The sequence below is a fragment of the Ambystoma mexicanum genome, chromosome 9, assembly GCF_040938575.1.
Source record: "Ambystoma mexicanum isolate Mex_15411 chromosome 9, UKY_AmexF1_1, whole genome shotgun sequence".
In the NCBI taxonomy this organism is placed as follows: domain Eukaryota; kingdom Metazoa; phylum Chordata; class Amphibia; order Caudata; family Ambystomatidae; genus Ambystoma; species Ambystoma mexicanum.
The window spans coordinates 541,366,281-541,386,952 of NC_090931.1; the positions used below are offsets into that span (position 1 = coordinate 541,366,281).

The window sequence follows — 20,672 nt, forward strand, 5'->3', positions numbered from 1 at the left end:
TGAAACACGCTCGGCCTGACATTGAGGACGCAGATGGGATCGCGCGACCGGATCCCGTCTGTTTTGCTGTACTTGCAGAAGGAGCTGGCGCGCTAGTGTGCAGCCATCTCCACAGAAAACCATTTGCAATCTTGATTTAAAAAGGTTAAAAAATGCCAGAATGCATCCATTAGTTCTTGCTCTTGCTAGTGTGATCATGCACTTGAAATTTTATTGATACTGTATTTGGCCCCTAGGTCCCAGGCCAGAACTACTATCTACATGGAAAGGGTAAGCCTCCCCTTCCTCTTATTTTGTACTACTATACGTGCAGTGTATTAACTAAGAATCACATGAGAGGCTATAAAAGTGGGAACTATTTACCAACCCCCCCACCCTCATAATTTCCCCCCCCCCCCTCCTGTCATCCCTACAGGGAGAGGATGTTGAGTAATGCAGACTACGCTGCCATTGTAACCTAGGAGGCACCCAATCTGATGCCCCCCATAAAAGCCCTGAGGAATGTGGTGTAGCCACCCTGTACCACAGAAACCGGTCGGCTGTTGAATGACCTGACCTAGTGCCCATGAAAAGAGAACAGAGTCAGTGTATTCTGAATAAGGATCCTTGTATTAATGAACACTGAGGGTCCAACAAGATTAAAAATTGTAAAGATTGAAAAAGAGGAATCCACTGAAGAACTTAGTCTGCAGTCTTCAGTATTTTAGAACATACCTGCACCTGGTTGACGGAGAAAACCTATTAAAGACTCAAGAATTTCTTCATCCAGAAAGCAGCAAACACATGGACAGCCCACAGTGGCTTAAAATGTGTTTTTTAGCATGACATAGTGCACCCACACGCACTTGAAAGCCAAGATAGAGATACTTGCCCATCCAAATCTACCCCAATAAAGAAACTGTATGTTCCTGAGTGTGACTATCTAATTGGGCAACCCACAGTAGGCAAACCCGAAACAGTCCCTTGTGTTTTTCATAGACGTTTTATTAACCAACACTTTATATGTCTTGGTTTTTTAGAATATTTCATGAAAATCAGAATTCATGTAAAATAACATGTCAAACGAAACCCTGGTATATGATTAAGAAGTGTCCTGAAGACGGGTCCAATAGAACATGTGAATTAGATCCATTCAAGCACTCGTTCCCCTTTGTTGGATCCAGAAACACATTTGAATGTTGACACAAATTTTATTTTAAATAAAAAAAAAAAATAAAAAAAAATTTATTTTAAAGGGATCGAACCCATCGACTGTTTGAAACTCACCTGAATCTCCCTAATAGGGAACAGGAATATATTAAGGTAACCACATTTGATCCATGTGATTTGAGATTAGTGAATGAATGGGTTGACACAAATATAACCCATATTCCAATACCCTAAAACTAGCTCTGTTTATATCTTTTTGTCTCTTTATTAATTTATTTTATTTCTTCTACACTGATGTTTATGGTTTCTTCTTTATCTAACCTCTGTGCATTTCAAAAATCGTTTTTCTAATATGTGGTACACATTTGTCCATGCCTAATGTTATGTTGTCAATGAATATAATTGAAAATAATTTTCTTTTTACCGAACCCTTGAATCCATCCCCTTCCCCCACCCCTTTTCTCTGTGACATGATATCTAAAACTCACTTCTGTTTTGTTTTGAAACGATCCGATTACAAAAATGTGAAATCCAAACAATGTTTTTGTAACTATGGTTTTGTGAATTTGATAACAAAATAGTGACAACAATGCCCTGATTTGAGAAAGGCTAGTTCTTAAGCCGAAACACGTCTCATATAGCAAGGGCAATCGTTTAAATAAAACCAACAACTGGTTTTTCAACTACTAATTTGGCACAGTCTCGTTTCTGAGTAATCTTCATACTGTTTACCAATTCAAGTGGTTTTGAGTGGCTTTTTAAACCACAACTCAGTGAGACGCGACACATCAGAAAGTACAAAGGAAAAGAATATTTTTATCTCTCATCTTTTCATTCCTATTTTGCTGTTGCATAATCTTGTCGCCTTAAACAATACCAACCAAGCCACAACATCAATTTGTTTTACTTTCTCGATAAGCTTCTTGAGAGTCTTGTGAATAACGATTGCTCCTATTAGAGGTTGCCGCACTGGTGGCCGTATAGTAATCTGACGTAGCCTCTGAGCTTATGCGCCTGCAGGGATTTGACTGATGAGAGATTCTCTGGGCTACAGTCCTAGCGCCATCGCTTTTCAAAGGATCTGATTGAGTAATTGTTTGCAGCGAGCATAGGTGTGTACCAGGGTGTGGACTGTTTGACTTTGGCCTAACTATACTTTAGCAGTGCACGGCTGGGCATCCATTAGCTCTTTGGCAAAGTGGTTGAATATACCCAGAAGAGCCAATGCATTCCCTGCAGTGAGTAATGTTGCGAAGGTTGACTCTAATAGAAAATTCTTGAAGGAGTGGTGCTCAATCAAAGCCCTTTGAGGGGGATGTTTTGTGTGACACATGAGAAGGAGAATTCAGGTGTGGTCGGTTCAATCGAGGGGGAGTGGGGTTTGAACACAAGAGGAGTGGGGAGGAGGAGAAGTTGAGGTCAAACACATGGCATTTGACATGTGTTGGAGAAGAGTAAGATCTGTTTAAGGCCCATGGAGAATAGTGAGTTGCATAGATGTTTTGCTGGTTGGGACTCAGGCACATTGAAGTCTCAGAGGAGGATGTTATTAGAGTTGAACCCAAAGGTCTATCAAAACTCAATAATACCTAGTACTATACACATCTGGGTTAGATGAGCAGTATGCATGGATCACACATTGTTCCGAACACCCAGTAATTCCAATACTGCACACCACAGAAGTCACACCAAGGTGCCACATTGGTAACTTCGCATTGTGGAAAAGAGGGGGTTTTGAGTTGTAATCCAACTGTCTTGAACAAAGGGCTATGAAGCCATTGAAACAATGCAAACCACCTTTAATACCTGGAACAGGACAGAATGAGCTGCATTGAAATCAGACACTGGGTACTAAATCCGACAAATAAAAAGTGTAGCTCAAAACAACCTACTTCCTTTGCTGCCATGACATTTTTGGGTCAGAGCCCTAAAAGGCAACTATCATGTCTTTACAGAAGCCTCTTTCTAAACCCCACCCCAAAGAGATGTTATAGCGCAGCAAAGAAGCAAAGCAAACCTTTTGAAAGCTGCACCTAGCAAGGCTTTTGAATAATAGCTTGTTCTGGCTTGAGCGGGTGTTCAAAAAGTAGAGCAGACATAAAATTATATTTTGTTGATATTTGTTGCCATCAGGGTTGTGGCATTATAACATCAAGTTCTCTGACACTTGCAGGAGTGGGTGTGGCAAGTTTTCTTTCCCATTTGCCGAACTGCCCCAAAATCAGGAAATATTGGAAGATATAAAGGACACAATCAGAGAGATATCAGATGTACATCTCCTAGCAACGCCAAAGTGATCCTGCCATAAAAAGCAACAGCTGCGTGGGCATTTAGCAGTCCTTTCTTCAACACATACACATACAGAGCATGAATACAAACTGAACTTGCCTACTAGATACAGATCTTGGGATCAAAGTGCTTTAACATCGGGTCCTCCTGCACTTCAAAAGTTGGCAAGGCTGAATCAGCCCTCCACCCACCCTGGTTGGACAAATCGAGCACCATTAATTTGGATAACAACGATTATTACAGCATTTAGACATGGGAGGAGTCCAGCAGGGGAGTTGTAAAACAAAATGATTTTGGTCTGTATAGAGTTCTCTATGCCCTTAGCCCGCTGTTGAATTTGTGAAGATGGCATGCCAACGTTAATAGATGGATCTGATTATGATCTGGAGGGAGCGGCTGAAGGACTTCAGAAGAGAGACTGGTATGCTGCATCCCTTAGCTTTTGTTTCTTTTGCTTGAAAATCAATTATAAACAAATCCACAGGCACAATTCCTACGAAGAACAATCAACTGTAAGTATTGGGACCCTGTACACATCCTGTACACATGCTAATGGTCACAGCTTATAAAAGTAGAAAAGAAGAAAAAAAAGGCACAGACACAACACATACCTAGACAAAGAAAGGAAATGTTATGGACTTCTATGGACAAAAGGCTGCAATGTGAAACAAAGAATGATTTCCCAGAAGTCACCTTGATTATAGTTGCACAGTCTGGAACATAATGAAGTGCGTCGATGTACAGGTCAAACGGATGATCCTGCGGGGTGGGATCCGGCAGTATCGTGGCTTCGCTGTGTGGTACCCACGGGGCATAGATGAAATGTGGCTCTCCCAGGTCCCTGGGGAAACAAGCAGCATGTTTGTAAAAGTGGGAATGAAGCAGGTTCTAGGTTTTCCAAAATGTGCATCACAGAGGGTGTAACTGCAAATACCAAGTTGACATCAACACACATTCACCCGATGTGCAGCAAATATTACAACCTATTAGAAGGATTCAGTTAAAGGCATTCATTAAATAATTGTGTTCACAAGCACAGGCCTTCGCTTCACTGTTCAAAGGACAATAATGGCAATCATTTAGCTAACACAAGCCATAAACTGACTCTAGATGTTTCATTATTAACTGTGACAGACTTCCGAAAGAGGTGAGCCTGATTCCGCTTTGCTAATATTCAAAACTGGGACCTGCAGTGTACGCACAGATCGCTACAGATTAGTATGTCAGGTCGCTGTAACTCACATGTGGATGTAGCGTCGAATACACACAGAGCACATAGCAAAAATAAAAGGATGTTTAAGAGTGACGTCTAAAGGCTGAGCAATTCAGAAAAGGAACCATGGAATGGCATTAATAAGAAAGAGTTCTCTCAGGACTCTAAAGGCCTAGATGACTTACAAATGTTATCAAGAGGAACTAGAAAGTGTGGCAAGGGACAAAGGGGTGAGTCTAAACGATAATAGCTGATTTTCTATGTAGCTCAGCCATGAGCATCGCTAGTCTTGGTTGCCAAGTCTGACACTCAAGTGCCAAATCATCTCTGTGTGTTCCGGATATCCATACAACACTACTTTTAATACGGTGGATTTAAATGGGAGTTATTTACATAGTGCGTGGGTATCCCAATAACATGGTATGGATGGAAAACCAGACTTGAAGACCCTTGATTTAGGTGTTTTACAAGTAGCCAATTTAATTGTACTTGCTTTATCCACCTGTGAAGAATGAACGATGGAATCGCTCCACAGGGGTTAAACATCTGACCCAAGGACCAATCCCAGAGGAGTGCAGAAGTACATTAACCCACAGCCATATTTTATAAACATTACAAGGGTTAAATGTGCAGTTATATTGTGGTATTATGATATGGGTATGGTATATGATATCCAATAGGGGAGTCCAACAGAATGTGTGTTGGGCCAACCTTGTGTTGTCTGTTTATTAATCCTCCTTTTGACTTATTTGGCGAGCTGCCAACATATGCACTAGTCTTAGGCATGGACAGGATTTAATTTCTCCTGTTTGCAGATGACACGGCTCTCATCTCGCTGACACCAACCGGTCTCTGCAAAAAGTGCAACCTCTTTCATAGGTTTTGCCAGGATAATGGCTTAGAAATTAATTTTACTAAATCCAAGACACTGGTCATCTATCCTCCCAGGAACAAGCCACCACAAATGTATATCAGCATCACAGTGTCATAAATCACCAATTTATCAATTGAAAAGGATACGGTAACCAAAAAAGGATACAATTGGTAGGGCTCTTCCGGATCCTTTTTCACACGACTTGATTGTAGGTAGGTCAAATTAGACCTTCAAAATGATACAACTCTCTGACTGATAAAACAGGCAGAGAGATGGATCACTGGAAAGGGCGTGGGTATTGTATCGTAAGATATGCCTAGGATAGATAAAGTATCATAAGACACTGTCCCAAACTCAAATCCCTATGATAGCACATTATTAGCATTAGTTCGAAACACTAACCTTATGGCCAAACTGAAGAATTCAATGAAAATCTCTTGAAGAAAACCAGAAGTTGAAACAACGATAAAGGAGGGGAAGATTAGTAAGGGAGACTTATGCTGAACGGCACGAGGCTCACGCTAGATACCGGGTTGGTGCACCACAGGATAGCGTCCAAAGTACTGTGCACAATCACCTTCCAATAGTTCATGAAATACTTTCTTTCCCACGAAGAACAAAATTAGATTTTCACCTGTTAACTGTCACAGGCACCCACGGTTCAAAGAAGTTCAGAAAACCACGTGGCACGCGACAGCGTACACACAGAGCCAGGCCAGCCGCGCTTGGAGACAGCGTTTCCGCGTGAAGATTTAGCAAGCAAGAGGGATACACGCAGCCCAGGGCATCCGCGCTTGAAAACAGCGTCCGCATGTGGATATTTGGCACGCGAACAGGATACACGCAGCTCAGGACCGCTGCGTTTGCAGACAGCGTCCGTGTGGAGAACTGGTACGCAACCAGGATACACGCAGCTCAGGACAGCCGCGCTTGCAGACAGCGTCCGCGTGGAGATTTGGCACGCGAACAGGATACACGCAGCTCAGGACAGCCGCGCTTGCAGACAGCGTCCGCGTGTGGATATTTGGCACGCGAAAAGGATGCACGGCTCCAGGAATTAGCGTGTGGATGAAAACAAGCTCAAAAAAGGCCAAAGAAGTTGCTGAAGGGAATGCGAGGACGCAGGTCCGGGGTTCAGCTACAAAACGCCAAAATTGACTTAATCAGAAGCAGCGATCTGCGTTTCCACGCTGCTTACGTACGCACTGCCGTGATACACGTGACAGAACTAAGTCATGTGAATTTTAACGATGTGAAAAATGCAGACGTCGTTTTCCGGGCAATGCATCGAACAACCTCCATTTCGAGTAGAATGGTCTAGTGGTTCTATGGGCGTAACTCATTTTGTACGGAGAGGTTGTTCCTGGTCCAGAGATATGTCCAGCAGGCATGACACACAGACACTATGCTAGAACAGGCCCAAGAATACGATTATCTGGGTGTTAGATTCTCAAGCAAGGATTCTTGGGCAAGCCACATCATGAAAGCAGAATCCCTCCTGGAAAGAGCTAGAAACACTACAACTAAATTTGCCAGCAGGCATGGGAATGGTGCCATACGCCCCTCTAGCCAGGTCTATTTTGCTAAAGCAAAATCAGTTACTATGTTTGGTGCTAGAATTTGGAGTCATGGCAAAATAAACAATTTAGCAATCATAGATAATTTATTTTTTTAAAGAGGCGCTTAAGTGTACCAAAAAGCACTCCAAATGCATCATTAAAGTTAGAGCTCAACTGAAATGAAATTGCACATGGTGTAACTCTTGTACCTTTACTTTACGGGACTCGAATTTGGTTCTCCACAATGCTAATTAAAAATCAGGAAGGTCGGTTGGATGTCCTGCACCAAGAGGGGGGAAATCTTCTTTGACCTGGTGTAGGCATATTAAGTCCCATCTAATAAAATTCGAACAAATAGGCCTTTGGATTACTCCTTCCACTATCTATGGAAACTCAAAATCTTTCATTTATATGCTACCCGGAGAAAGGTTCAATGAGCAACCTATTTGTAATTGTCATAAGTCTGAATCCCTATGTGCTTACTGGCTAGTAAAAAAATCCTTTGGGTATGAACATTACTTAGATACCATAAGTCTGCATTATGCAAGATTGCTAAACATACAATTCCGGCTGTGTACCCTACCCCTTGGATGCATCAAGCAATATTGGTAAGGCGGCAGCTAACAACTACTGTTTGTATTGCACGGATGAGCTTGAGTCACTTTATCACTTCCTCGTCTTTTGCCCATTATACATTGACTCCAGAGGTGCATAATTGATAGCTTTTTTGAAAACTCATGGTGTGAGGTGTGTCTACTATGCCATTGAGTCATGTAAATCATCAACTGATGAAAGTTATTTTTTAGCTGTGGCTACATTTATTCAGAGCTTGGCTACGTAGAGGAAAACGAATTAACGCCCTTACACCATAATTATATATTTCTTCTGCCCAGAGATCAGCCACTGTTGTATATTACTGCATTAATTTAATGTATTCTGTTCCACTATCATTGTGCCGCTAATTATTAGGATATATTGTGTAAGATTTTACTCTCCATGCTTTTATTTTATACTGTATGTAATGAACTCACTGTCCATGTTCTTCTACATTGTATGTAATTAATTAATTATGTGTTTGCTTACATGTAAATGAAGTTGCTAATGAATGATATTCAGTTTGAGGCAGAGATCCTTACAATATCCTAACAGATTATGTCTTTCAATTATTTTCATAGATTTGATGTAGGTAGAGTAGCTGTGGCAGGCTATTTTTGACACCGTGATGAGAGAAAAATCATGTGTGCATTGCGTCTAGTAGGGCACAATGTATAGTGTGGTATAGGAGGATGGTATATATTTGGCATGGCACGATGTATGGCTTATCAGGAATATAGTAAGGTACACTGTGGGGGGGGGAATTGTCTATAAAGTTCACATTGTATGCAGCAGACCGCCAATGGTAGCACTTACTTGCTTTTGGGTCCCCTGTACGCAGTTTTGATCATTTACAAAATGAAATGTAATTGTGAAGAGTAAGAGAGTCAAAAATCACCTTTAATGTTCACTTTACGCTACGTTTAAAAAAAAAAAAGTGCTGGTATAATATATTCCTATAAGGGTAGTTTCTTGATGAATCACTATCAGAAATGTTTCAAATTTGAAATTGGGGGCATTCTGTTGTTCCCATAATGCTCTTTGCTTTAATGCAAAATCACTTAGAGAATTTTGTATTAAATACTGTAAAGCTGATAAGTGTCAGCTCAAACAATAAAATACATTTTAAAAAATGTATGCAAATGAACATGCTTGGATTCTGTGAAGAGATACTGTGTTGCGAATCTGGCTTGGAGCCATGCCCATCAACCCGCCCTCCCCACTCCCACCACCCCAAAGAAGAGTGGGTTCCCCCAGTCCACTGGTTTCGGAAATCTCAGGGTAGTGTAAAACTGGGTGCTCTTCTAAGATGGAGAAGGAAAACGGCAAACTCCCCTCCTATGCCTTCGGAGTGCCCTGTACTCAGTATAAAATAAAGCGTAAAGAGCTAGCACCTTGATTTTACGTCTCACCTTTGCATTCCATGGCATAGAAATAATCCCCAGTATGTTCGTTGCATAACCCGTGTATCTGTCCATTTGGACCCATAATACAGTACGTGTTCATTCCTCTGTTCCCACAGTAAAATGCAGAATGAGACGTGTCTTGTTTTGGCATAAAAAGGCCACAGATTTATTTCCACAACATCATAAAAAACCACACTGCACATATTAGTGGAAATAGCTCTGAAGATGCAGCGACTGCTCCGTGTCCACCAACCTGCTTCCCCCTTTCCTTCCAAAAGTCCACTGTAGGCCCAACTCTCCCAACCCTTCATGCCTAAGCCTTGCATGCCCTTGCAGGTGTTCCTGGGTGGGGAAAGCGCCGTTTCTTTAGGGGAAGCGGAGCCCTTATTGTTACCACCAGACACCCCTGCCGCTTATGCTCCCAGGAGGCGCTGGTCTGAGAACAGCAAAGGCCCTTCTGGCTTTCTCCCGGCTCATCCGGAGTCTGTCTCTTGTGCTTGGTCGCCCAAACACCGCCACATCGCCTTGCCGTCCTGCGACATCGACGACCAGGCTTGCCCAAACTCTGCCCTGCTTGTAGGGTGGGTGGAAAACGAAATCCTTCCTTGTGGTTTGGGCGTGCGTCCTTCTGCAGAGGTCGAATTCTTCTTGCAGTAAGGAGCCCGCCCGTTATAAAGGGGCATCCCCGCCCCTTTCCTTTGTTGGCCCTTTGCAGGCTTTTCGGCATTTTGCCGAGCTTTTTCCGGCCTCTGCCCGTTACCGAGGGGGGAGGAGGACCCCGCGCAGGTTATCTGGGTGCCTCCTCCATTCCTTTTGCTTTCCGTCGTCACTGGCATAACCCGTGCATCTGTCCATTTGGACCCATAATACAGTACATGCTCATTCCTCTGTTCCCCCAGAAAAGTGCAGAATGAGACTTGTCTTGTTTTGGCATAAAAAGGCCACAGATTTATTTCCACATCATCATAAAAAACCACACTGCACACATTAGTGGAAATAGTTCTGCAGATGCGGCAACTGCTTCGTGTCCAACAATCTGCTTCCCCTTTTCCTTCCAAAAGTCCACTGTAGGCCCAACTCTCCCAACCCTTCGTGCCTAAGTGTCGCCTGCCCTTGCAGGTGTTCCTGGGCGGGGAGAGCTCCATTTCTTTGGGGGAAGTTGAGCCCTTATTGTCACCACCAGACGCCCCTGCCGCTTAGGCTCCCAAGAGGCGCTGGTCTGAGAAGACCAAAGACCCTTCCAGCTTTCTCCTGGCTTAGTCGCCCAAACACTGCCATGCCACTGGTGGGTTACCGTCCACCGTGGCTCCCCCTTTCCTTATGTTACATTTCCAGGAGTTTAGTGCAAATATTCCAATAAAAGAGATCCATCCCCATTGCCGACAAATATACACCATCCTTAAGGTAATATTCTGGGGACTTCAAGTTAATCAGGCCGTGCCTGATCTGTGGGAAACCTCTGCCCCTGCAGAATTTTGACATTGCACAATTCAATTTTCTTCTACATTTTTCCACTGCTGAGTGGCTCTCTGCACCCCTCCACTCGTGTCTCGGGATTATTTCCGACCAAATGATTTCCGTCTCTCCCAATTGCGGCGCCAGCTCCTGTAACGAGAACATCATGTCCCTCATCAAAGTCCCCCGTCCCCAGGCTCGTCAAATCATTACCCCCCAGATGTATGACCAAGACGTCCGTTTTTTGCTGCTTACCCAGCAATTTGCGCACGTGCCCCTGCAACTGTGCCCATTTCATCCCCCGCACCCTGTGCCACCAGATCCTGAATTTGCTGGCAGTCAACTCTTCCTGCTCCGCCGTCCAGCTCGCCCCTGCCCTTGACACAAATGAGTATCCCTATTACCCAGACGGATCTCCTTCTCCTCCGAGCCGCCGCTAGTGGGATGGGAATGCAGCATGTTAACCCTACAGTTTCTCGAGTCTGACGTAGCTCTTAAAACACCCTGATCTCCATCTCCCGATTTGCTTGATGTACTCCACCCTCAGGCCCACGGCTGCTGCTGACGTGGCCGCCCCTATCCTAAAGGAATGGTTCCCGAACACAGCCCCTGTTTCCCCAATTTTTCCCGGTGCCATGTACATGACCCTTTTAAACTGGAAGCGGCTCAATGTGGACCCATCCCTGTGAATGAGAAGAGGCCACCCCTCCCCCGTCGGTGGCCTCTGTTGGAGAAAGGCCGTCAGTGCCCTGACTGGGCACACTATGCTCCCAGGGATGGGTCAGCGAGACACTGTACACCCTTTCCCTTCCTGGTCGGTTTTACACCTCTTTAGTAACATACTTAACCGCCCCTCTGTTATGTGCACATCTCCCAATTGTAGATACACCGTTCCCTTGGCATCCCTGTTCTCCGGGACCAGCTCACTCACCCTGTTTTACGATGTCAATGGGACGTCTTTCATCGGGTTTCTTCACCACTTGCTTTGCCCAGCCCTTTATGGCCATTATAATGTAATGTTCCTTTGTGGGGTCACCTTTACCCCCCAATTTAAAATAATGGGCTATTGCCACCAAGTGGTAAGCCATCCACGCTCTGGTCTTCCCTGAACGCCAGCACCAGCCCACAAAGGCCCTTACTGGCAGCTCCCTCTGCCCCTCCAGCAAAACCTCCTTTTGGAAGGCCAAGAACTGTTCCCAGCATGCCTCGTATCTTCTTGCCGTGCCTGGTACTAGCGCTGTGTGAATCAGAGTACTCAGATCGCCCCAATAATGCCCCACCACTGAGTTTTGAATGGGGTCATCACCTCGCTTGCTTCTGGACAATTCCCTCTGAACTTTCCCCACTGTAAACGAAAGAGAGAATCAGCGGCTATATTTTGGACCCCGGGAATATGTCGTGCTCTGACCTTGATGTTTAATGCAAGCATGCTCTTGTTGAGTTCTCCAAGCAGTCTTAAAACCCTTGTATTGCTAGATGAACCTTGATTTATGATCGGGACCACTAGGTTGTCTGACCAGAGCAACACCTTTCTGTCCTTCAACTGCTCGCCCCACATTCTAAAGGCTACCACAATGGGGAACAGATCAAGCAACGTGATATCCCTAGTGATCCCCTGTTGATGCTACTCCGTGGGCCAAGCCTTATCACACCACTAGTTGTCCAGGATTGCCACAATACCCAGGGAACCTGATGAATCCGTAAATAGCCTGAGCCTGTTGCTGCTGGCCCAATCCTCCCTCCATAGCAGTACCCCATTGAAATCCTCCAAAAACTTTTCCCACATCCCGAGGTCCTCCCTCACTTCGGATCCCAGCCTGACATGTTGACCGGCATCTTGCAACCCCACAGTTTTGAGCTAAATACTTCTTGCAAACACTTTACCTGCTGGGATGACTTTCCCCGCAAAATTGAGATTACCTGCCAGCAATTGGAGCTCCTTCAGGGTCGCCTTACTCTTCCCCCTTCAAACCCTTGATAGTCTCCTTCAATCTCCTCACCTTTGACTGAGTCAATTTCTATCCCAAGGAAAGTCAAGCAGGTTACTGGACCAACCGCCTTACCTTCAGATAGCGGGACCCGCATCCCCTTCATCAACCGCTGAAATTTACTCATGAAGGACCCGCACTCCCCAGTCCCTTCTTTGCCGATGAACAAAAAATCATCGAGGTAATGCAAGGACCCCCCCCCCCTCCTGAAACTCTTGCTTCACTGCAAACTCCAAGAAGGTGCTAAAAGCCTCAAAATAGGCACATGATATGGCACAACCCATTGGCAAACATTTATCATAGAAATACTGGTCTTGCACCTTGAAACCCAACAAATGATGACTCTCTTTGTGAATAGGCAGTAACTGGAATGCAGACTCAATGTCCGCATTCCCCATCAGGGCCCCCCTCCCGGCTGCCCTTACCATGTCCACTGCATCCTCAAAACCCGACCCGATATAACTCTTTGGCTATGCCGTCATTCACTCAGTCACCTTCAGGGAAGGAGAGGTGATGGATCAAGCGATATTGCCACTCCTCCTTCTTAGGGAGCAACCCCAAAGGTGACACCACAAAATTCTCCATTTAGTGGGCAGGCGAAAGGGCCAGCCACTCTACCCAGCTTGATTTCTTTGTCCACTTTAAGTGCCACCACCTCCGGCATCCTCACTGCCGATCGCAAATTGAGTGCCTCCCTACCCCTCTTAATCCCTGTGCCTGGAATTTTGAAACCCCACCTGAAACCTTCCCATAGCAGCCTTGCATCCATACTGTTGTGGTATGTATTTAAAGAGGGAGTAATTGCCTGGAGGTTAACCGGTGTGGGTAAACAATTTTTAATTACAATTTGAGACACCAGCGGGTATGTACACTAACATGCACGCTTTACCTTCATTCCCTCTTTCCTTTCTCTTTTGCTTTGGGGCAACTCCTCCGCTTCCCTTCACCGGCAGAGGAGCTACGGTCCCCTGCACCCTTGCCCCGCGTATGCTTGAAGCGACATGTTTTGCTAAAGGGGCAGCCCCCTTCCGCATTAAACCTCCAGCATTCTGCTTGCTCCCCCTGGTAGCTGACTCGGCTGTTCCAGGAGGAGTACCTGCGAAAGGACACCCTACCCGTTGAGAATAACCCCCTCTGCCCCTCCAGACTTGAGGTTTCTCCCCTTGGCCCTTGTCCCATCCTTCACTTGCAGGCACCATTTTATCTATGAACCCCCAATGTCCATCTCATCCCAAGACATGGCGGGCTAAGCTTGCATTTTTAAACGAAAGCCCTGGTCATACTGTAACCAACCTTCCCCCTCATGTTTCAAGTACAGGTTGTGGATATACTCCTCATACGTGATCATTGACAATGCATCCTGTGGGTACTTCTCTAGCATAATAGACATATACATTTCTGTCGCCCTGTGACCTTCAGGGGCATCACGCTGCCACAACAGAAAAGTGTGGGATAATAACCCAGGAGCCACTTAAACCTTTCATAACTTAGCCCTAGCACAAGTATCAAACCTCACTTCCAGAATGCTAGTGCAATCCTTTGTCGCCGTCTCCCTCACGGGCCCAGGATCTGAACCTGTGTTACTCTGTGTGGTCTTGCTTCCAAGGTGGGCACATTGCCATTGGGAAAGTAATATGGCAAATTATTACAAATGTGCTATGCTATACCGGGACGCGGCATCTCATAAGCATACCAAAACTACCTGCCCCATAATGCGACTTTCTGTGAAATGTGACCTCTAATCCCAAATAAATAGACCTGCTCTGGAACAAAACCTCAATTTGTGCCCACATTTTTGTGCGGCCAAGACCATGACACGCATGTTCGCCATTCTGAATGTCCAATCATGTGTACTTCGCAACAACAACCAAATGGACCTGTCCTGAGGCTGCCAAAGCGTTCCAATAAAAAATGACGCACATGCGCTCCTTAAGGCATGTAACCAGGGAGGCATGTCCCCCCCCCCCTTGTGGTTAATGCAACCTGTTTGGGTAATCCAGTCAATAGTAGGCACCCATACTCAGGCGGGACTATTGAATCCAGCACGCAACCGCTGTACAGCGCCTGTGCGGGATCCCCAATGCGTACAAATCAATTTAAAGTAGTCGCCGGCTACACGACCCCCGCCTACAACTTTTCTTTAGTGCGACACCACTCTACAAGCGCCCATATACATTCTATAACATAACATTGCATTCTGATTAAGCGCAGCCCCAGAAACCACAACTGTAATCCATTACAGCACACCTTTGCTGTTCACCTACATCCTACAAGAAGCTTGCATGTAAAGAAGGCCACGCGGTAATGGCGTACGCCCCATAACCAACCATGCGACGCGCCCATGTAACCTGAACCGTGCGAAAATCTCTCTGTGCACGTGTTAATACCCCGCTGCAAGAATTGCCCAGTTCGCCGCAGCCAGAGTATTCCGCCCATTGCCTACCTTTATCTTGCCCAGGAGCACACCATTTAATTGCCCCCAAGATGATCCACTCTGTGGCGCAGTGGTTCTGACGGGCATAACTGTGGTGGATGCTGCCCCTTATACCATGCTGCAAAACTGGATATCTAGATTTTTTCGGTGGTCACCTATCGTGCCTGCATGCCAACATTATTCACCCCAACTGGAAAACCCTAGTCCAGTCCCAGCACCTACTCCCGCATTCCGGGACATGCAGTTCTTGTTTACAATGGGGGGATCCCGGACTACAAGTTTATACTATGATTGCGAGACTCCCGGGGCACTTAAAGGCTTTCAAACCCTTGATGCTGAAATACTGCTAAAGATGATGCTTTCCTTTGAATCCTGTTAGCGGAAGCTAACCTGAATTTGCAATCAGCAAAAACCCAGCCCCTTCCACCTATCAAGAAGGGTGTCCTCTGCCCATTCAGTCATTGGCCAATTTAAGCTACGGTGCAGGAAGCCTCGCTCAAGTGAACCATCCATAATGTGCCTTACATACGTGAGGGGTGAACCCCATGCGTAAACATCTGAATGATTGATTTAATCATAAGAAGCATACAACTAAGTGAAGTGGCTCCAGTGAATCGTCTCCAGAAGTAAATCTAAGACCCCTTGACGCGAGGGTGGGTGCTGCAAGGAAGAAGCACGGGCTGCTGCGTTCTCTGTATTTCTCAATAGTTGCAATGAATGGACCAGCCCGCTCCTACCGAGCAACATGACATGGTCCTGCATTCCCTCCAGCGCGCCACTGCATGTGACCTTGGACCCCCAAACAAACACGGCCAGGCGCACAGTAACCACACTCCCAAGCCCCACAAACAACCAGAATAATTATTCCTTTACTCTCTCTCTCCCTTTACGCGATGTGACGCTCCTGCCAAATGGACTGTAAACCTCCAACAAAATGCCACGAATACTCCTCGCTCACCTAGACACAGCACACAGCAACCATGACCTTCACCGGTACTTCCTCACCTGGAGATAGAAACCCGAACCATGAGCAGCAAATAAAAAAACAGTCCTCAGGCAAACTAAAACAAAATCCTTCCTTGTGGTTCGGGCGGGCGTCCTTCTGTAGGGGCTGGATGCTTCCTGCAGTAAGGAGCCCGCCCGTTATAAAGGGGCATCACCGCCCCTTTCCTTTGTTGGCCATTTGCGGGCTTTTCAGAATTTTGATGTGCTTAGGCCGGACCCTCCCCCTTACTCAGGGGGGAGGGAGGAGGAAGACCCTGCACGGGTTATCGGGGTGCCTACTCCTCCATTTCTTTTGCTTTCCGTCGTCACTGGCAGGTTTGTTGTAATGAGATATTTCAACTTGAGAAAGGGAAGATGCGGTACAGAGAAAAGAACGCGTTAAACACAGGCTTATGCTAGAGCCTAAAAGGGCACATGTCCACCCTTTCTCACCTCCCCCCTCCAATCTGATTTTTTATGTAGCTCAGCTATGATCATCACTAGTCTTGGTTGCCAAGTCTGACACTCAAGTGCCAAATCATCTCTGTGTGTTCCGGATATCCCTACAACACTACTTGTAATACAGTGGATTTGAATGGGAGTTATTTACATAGTGCATGGTTATCCCAAAAGCATGGTGTGGATGGAAAACCAGACTTGAAGACCCTTGATTTAGATGTTTTACAAGTAGCCAATTTAATTGTACTTGCTTTATCCACCTGTGAAGAATGAACGATGGAATCGCTCCACAGGGGTTAAACATCTGACCCAAGGACCAATCCCAGAGGAGTGCAGAAGTACATTAACCCACAGCCATATCTTATAAACATTACAAGGGTTAAAGGTGCAGTTATATTGTGGTATATGATGTGGGTATGGTAAATGATATCCAATAGGGGAGTCCGACAGGGATGTGTGTTGGGCCAACCTTCTTTTTTCTGTTCATTAATCCTCCTTTTTACTTATTTAGTGAGCTACCAACAGATGCACCAGTCTTAGGCATGGACAGGATTTCATTTCTCCTGTTTGCAAATGACAAGGCCCTCATCTCGCTGACACCAACCGGTCTCTGCAAACAGAGCAACCTCTTTCACAGGTTTTGCCAGGATAATGGCTTAGAAATTAATTTTACTAAATCCAGGACACTGGTCTTCCATCCTCCCAGGAACAAGCCACCACAAATGTATATCAGCATCGGCAACACTATGCTAGAACAGGTCCAAGAGTACGATTATCTGGGTGTTAGATTCTCAAGCAAAGATTCTTGGGCAAGCCACATCATGAAAGCAGAATCCCTCCTGGAAAGAGCTAGCAACACTACAACTAAATTTGCCAGCAGGCATGGGAATGGTGCCATACGCCCCTCTAGCCAGGTCTATTTTGCTAAAGCAAAATCAGTTACTTTGTTTGGTGCTGAAATTTGGAGTCACGGCAAAATAAACAATTTAGCAATCATAGATAATTTATTTTTTTAAAGAGATGCTTAAGTGTACCAAAAAGCACTCCAAATGCATCATTAAAGTTAGATCTCAACTGAAATGGAATTGCACATGGTGTAACTCTTGTACCTTTACTTTACGGGACTCGAATTTGGTTCTCCCCAATGCTAATTAAAAATCAGGAAGGTCGGTTGGATGTCCTGCACCAAGAGGGGGGAAACTTTTCTGACCTGGAGTAGGCATATTAAGTCCCATCTAATAAAATTAAACTATTTGTAATTGTCATAAGTCTGAATCCCTATGTGCTTACTGGGCAGTAAAAAAATCCTTTGGGTATGGACATTACTTAGATACCATAAGTCTGAATTATGCAAGATTGCTAAACATACAATTCCGGCTGTGTACCCTTCCCCTTGGATACATCAAGCAATATTGGTAAGGCAGCAGCTAACAACTACTGGTGTATTGCACGGATGAGCTTGAGTCACTTTATCACTTCCTCTTCTTTTGCTTATTATGCATTGACTCCAGAGGTGCAGAATTGATAGCTTTATTGAAAACTCATGGTGCGAGGTGTGCTTACTATGCCATTGAGTCATGTAAATCATCAACTGATGCAAGTTTTCTTTAGCTGTGACTACATTTATTCAGAGCTTGGCAATGTAGAGGAAAACAAATTAACACCCTTATAACATAATTATATATTTCTTCTGCCCGGAGATCATCCACGGTTGTATATTACTGCATTCATTTAATGTATTCTGTTCCACTATCATTGTGCCGCTAATTATTAGGATATATTGTGTAAGATTTTACTGTCCATGCTTTTATTTTATACTGTATGTAATGAACTCACTTCACTGCCCATGTTCTTCTACATTGTATGTAATTAATTATCAAACGACTGAATCCGCACAATGAAAAACTATTGACGCAAAGTCAAACAACAATCCAGAAACTCTATAAGAAACATTAAAGCTCAGCTATTACAAACTGACGCAGAAACTATCTTGAAATTAATGAAGTCCAATAACACCAGAGGTCTGTGGAATTTACTAAATCCTCAAGCTGAGATGCAACATAAAAAGATGCAGTCAATCTCAGAAATAACATGGACGCGCCATTATGAGACCATATACACACACAACACCATGGCACAGGCAGAAACTATTACACAACTAGATTATATACCATGGCCTACTGTATGGGACTCCGAGACTATCCCGACAATCATTAAGAAACTAAACAGATCAAGAGCTCCTGGGCCCGATGGGTTATGCAATGCGATTATTGAGAAAAACCCAACCGAATGGACGACTCTCTGTACACTCCTATTTAACACCATTAAGGAGTGTAAACAAATTCCCATAACATGGAGATCAGCTATTCTGATCCCTATATTTAAGAATGGAGACCGAGATATCCCAACTAACTACCATCCAATTGCGCTGCTTGATCCCATCGGGAAAATATTTGCCACATTACTCAAACATCTTACCCTGTGGATAGCTAAAACAAAGATTCGACATCAGACAAATTGGGTTTACCAAAAACACAGGTACTAATGTAAACCTTATGATACTGAACCTCCTAAAACATCAAGCACGGATCCCCAACTTCCCTATGTATGCAGCATTCATAGACCTTCACACAGCATTCGATTTAGTCAATCGACAGAAACTGTGGAGCAAACTGCAAGGCTGGAACTGCCCAACAAACTTATTAGGGCCCATATAGCAACACTAGGCTGCGGATCAAACTCTCAAAAGATAGAGTTCTATCAGCTCCAATAATTGCTGGTAATGGCCTAAAACAAGGCTTCCCCCTCGCAGCAACTTTATTTAATCATTATACTTCTGATATTCCGGATGCTCTTTGCCTTTAATCAGCAAATCCACTGAAATTGAATTCTACTCATGTGCAACATCTCATGCATGCGGACGATATTATCATTCTTGACAAAACTCTGAACGGTCTGCAAAGAAGCCTAAAAGACTTAGAAAAATACATGCAATTAAATGAACTAGAAATAAATACATCCCAAGTCGAGAATTATGGCTCTGACATCAACTCACAAACAAAAAAATCATTAATTTCAACTTCCACATGAACAACAAGAAACTTGAACAACAAACGGTAATAAAATACCTTGGCGTCTTAGTCAATCTGAAATAGAGACAAACTGGATTGTACATCTGAAAACCAAGATGTCTTCCCTCTCCCCCCAAGGTGTCTGTACAAACTGAAAATATGGAAAATACTCCATGAAACCGATATTAACTTTTTACCGACAGAAAGTGGTCGCAATTATCAGCTACGGAATCGAAACTCTTAATAAATATAGATCAAACAACATGGGAATCTATTGAAGGTCTTTTTTGGAGGAAAATTTTAAGTCTATCAATATTGTTTTCTATGATCAGAATAGGCCATGAGATCGCTGTACAATCTTTGAGTTCAATAATTATATGGAAACAAATCGATCTCTGACAATGACTTTCCAGCTTTTCAAATCTTCTGTGAAAAAGAAAATCCGGTGGCAAATACGGCACTAACAGCATGGAAAACCGCAGTCAAAAATCATTTGACCACAAATGACATCACCCAGGAGATGCTAATTAATCGCCCTCAATGTGCTAAGAAAAGAATACAGTGGAACGACTGGTTACATACGATAGCAAAGAAAAATGCTTACCGTCTGAATATTAACTGCGAAACAGATATCCGAGCCCTTAATGAGCCTGCACCCTATCTCATCCAATTTCCAGACCGATATACCAGAGATCAGTGTATGAGGCTAAGACTCAATCAACTACCCACACGTGAAGTTTTAACCAATACCAGAAAGATACCGAAAGCCCTATCCTACTGCCGCTTTTGTGAACAACAACAGATAACTGAGACCTTATTTCATCTCTTTGTGGAATGTCCTTCATTGATGGAGAAAAGAATGCTATTTAGAGACATATTGAAAAAAGACCCCAATCTCTCTGCAAAAGACAGATGGAATCTAATACTCTCTGGAAAAAATAGAAGTCTGACAATCACAGTCATCCAATTTTGGAATAATATCATCGTACCGTTGAAGTCATTGACTACATAACGATCCACAGCAACCAGCGCGTGAACCTAAGAGTTGTAAAGATCTGAACAAAATCACTGGTACATTGCAACTAGAACTTTAATGCTTTTGCATATAATTCTTTATTTTTCTCTCTTTTCCTTTCTTCTTATTTTCTTTTTGTCTACAAAAATGTGAATCTGTATAAATGAAAAGTTTTGTTCTCA

At 44.1% G+C, this 20,672-nt stretch overlaps 1 protein-coding gene across 1 annotated transcript in view; it reads right to left on the reverse strand.

Annotated features, from left to right (window-relative positions):
* LOC138488252 (uncharacterized) overlaps positions 1-20,672 on the reverse strand; it is a 2,582,589-nt gene that overhangs the window by 895,363 nt on the left and 1,666,554 nt on the right. Inside the window, exon 20 of the mRNA XM_069615092.1 lies at positions 4,132-4,279. Within this exon, the coding sequence (XP_069471193.1) occupies positions 4,132-4,279 (148 nt within the window). The remainder of the gene's footprint in view (positions 1-4,131; positions 4,280-20,672) is intronic.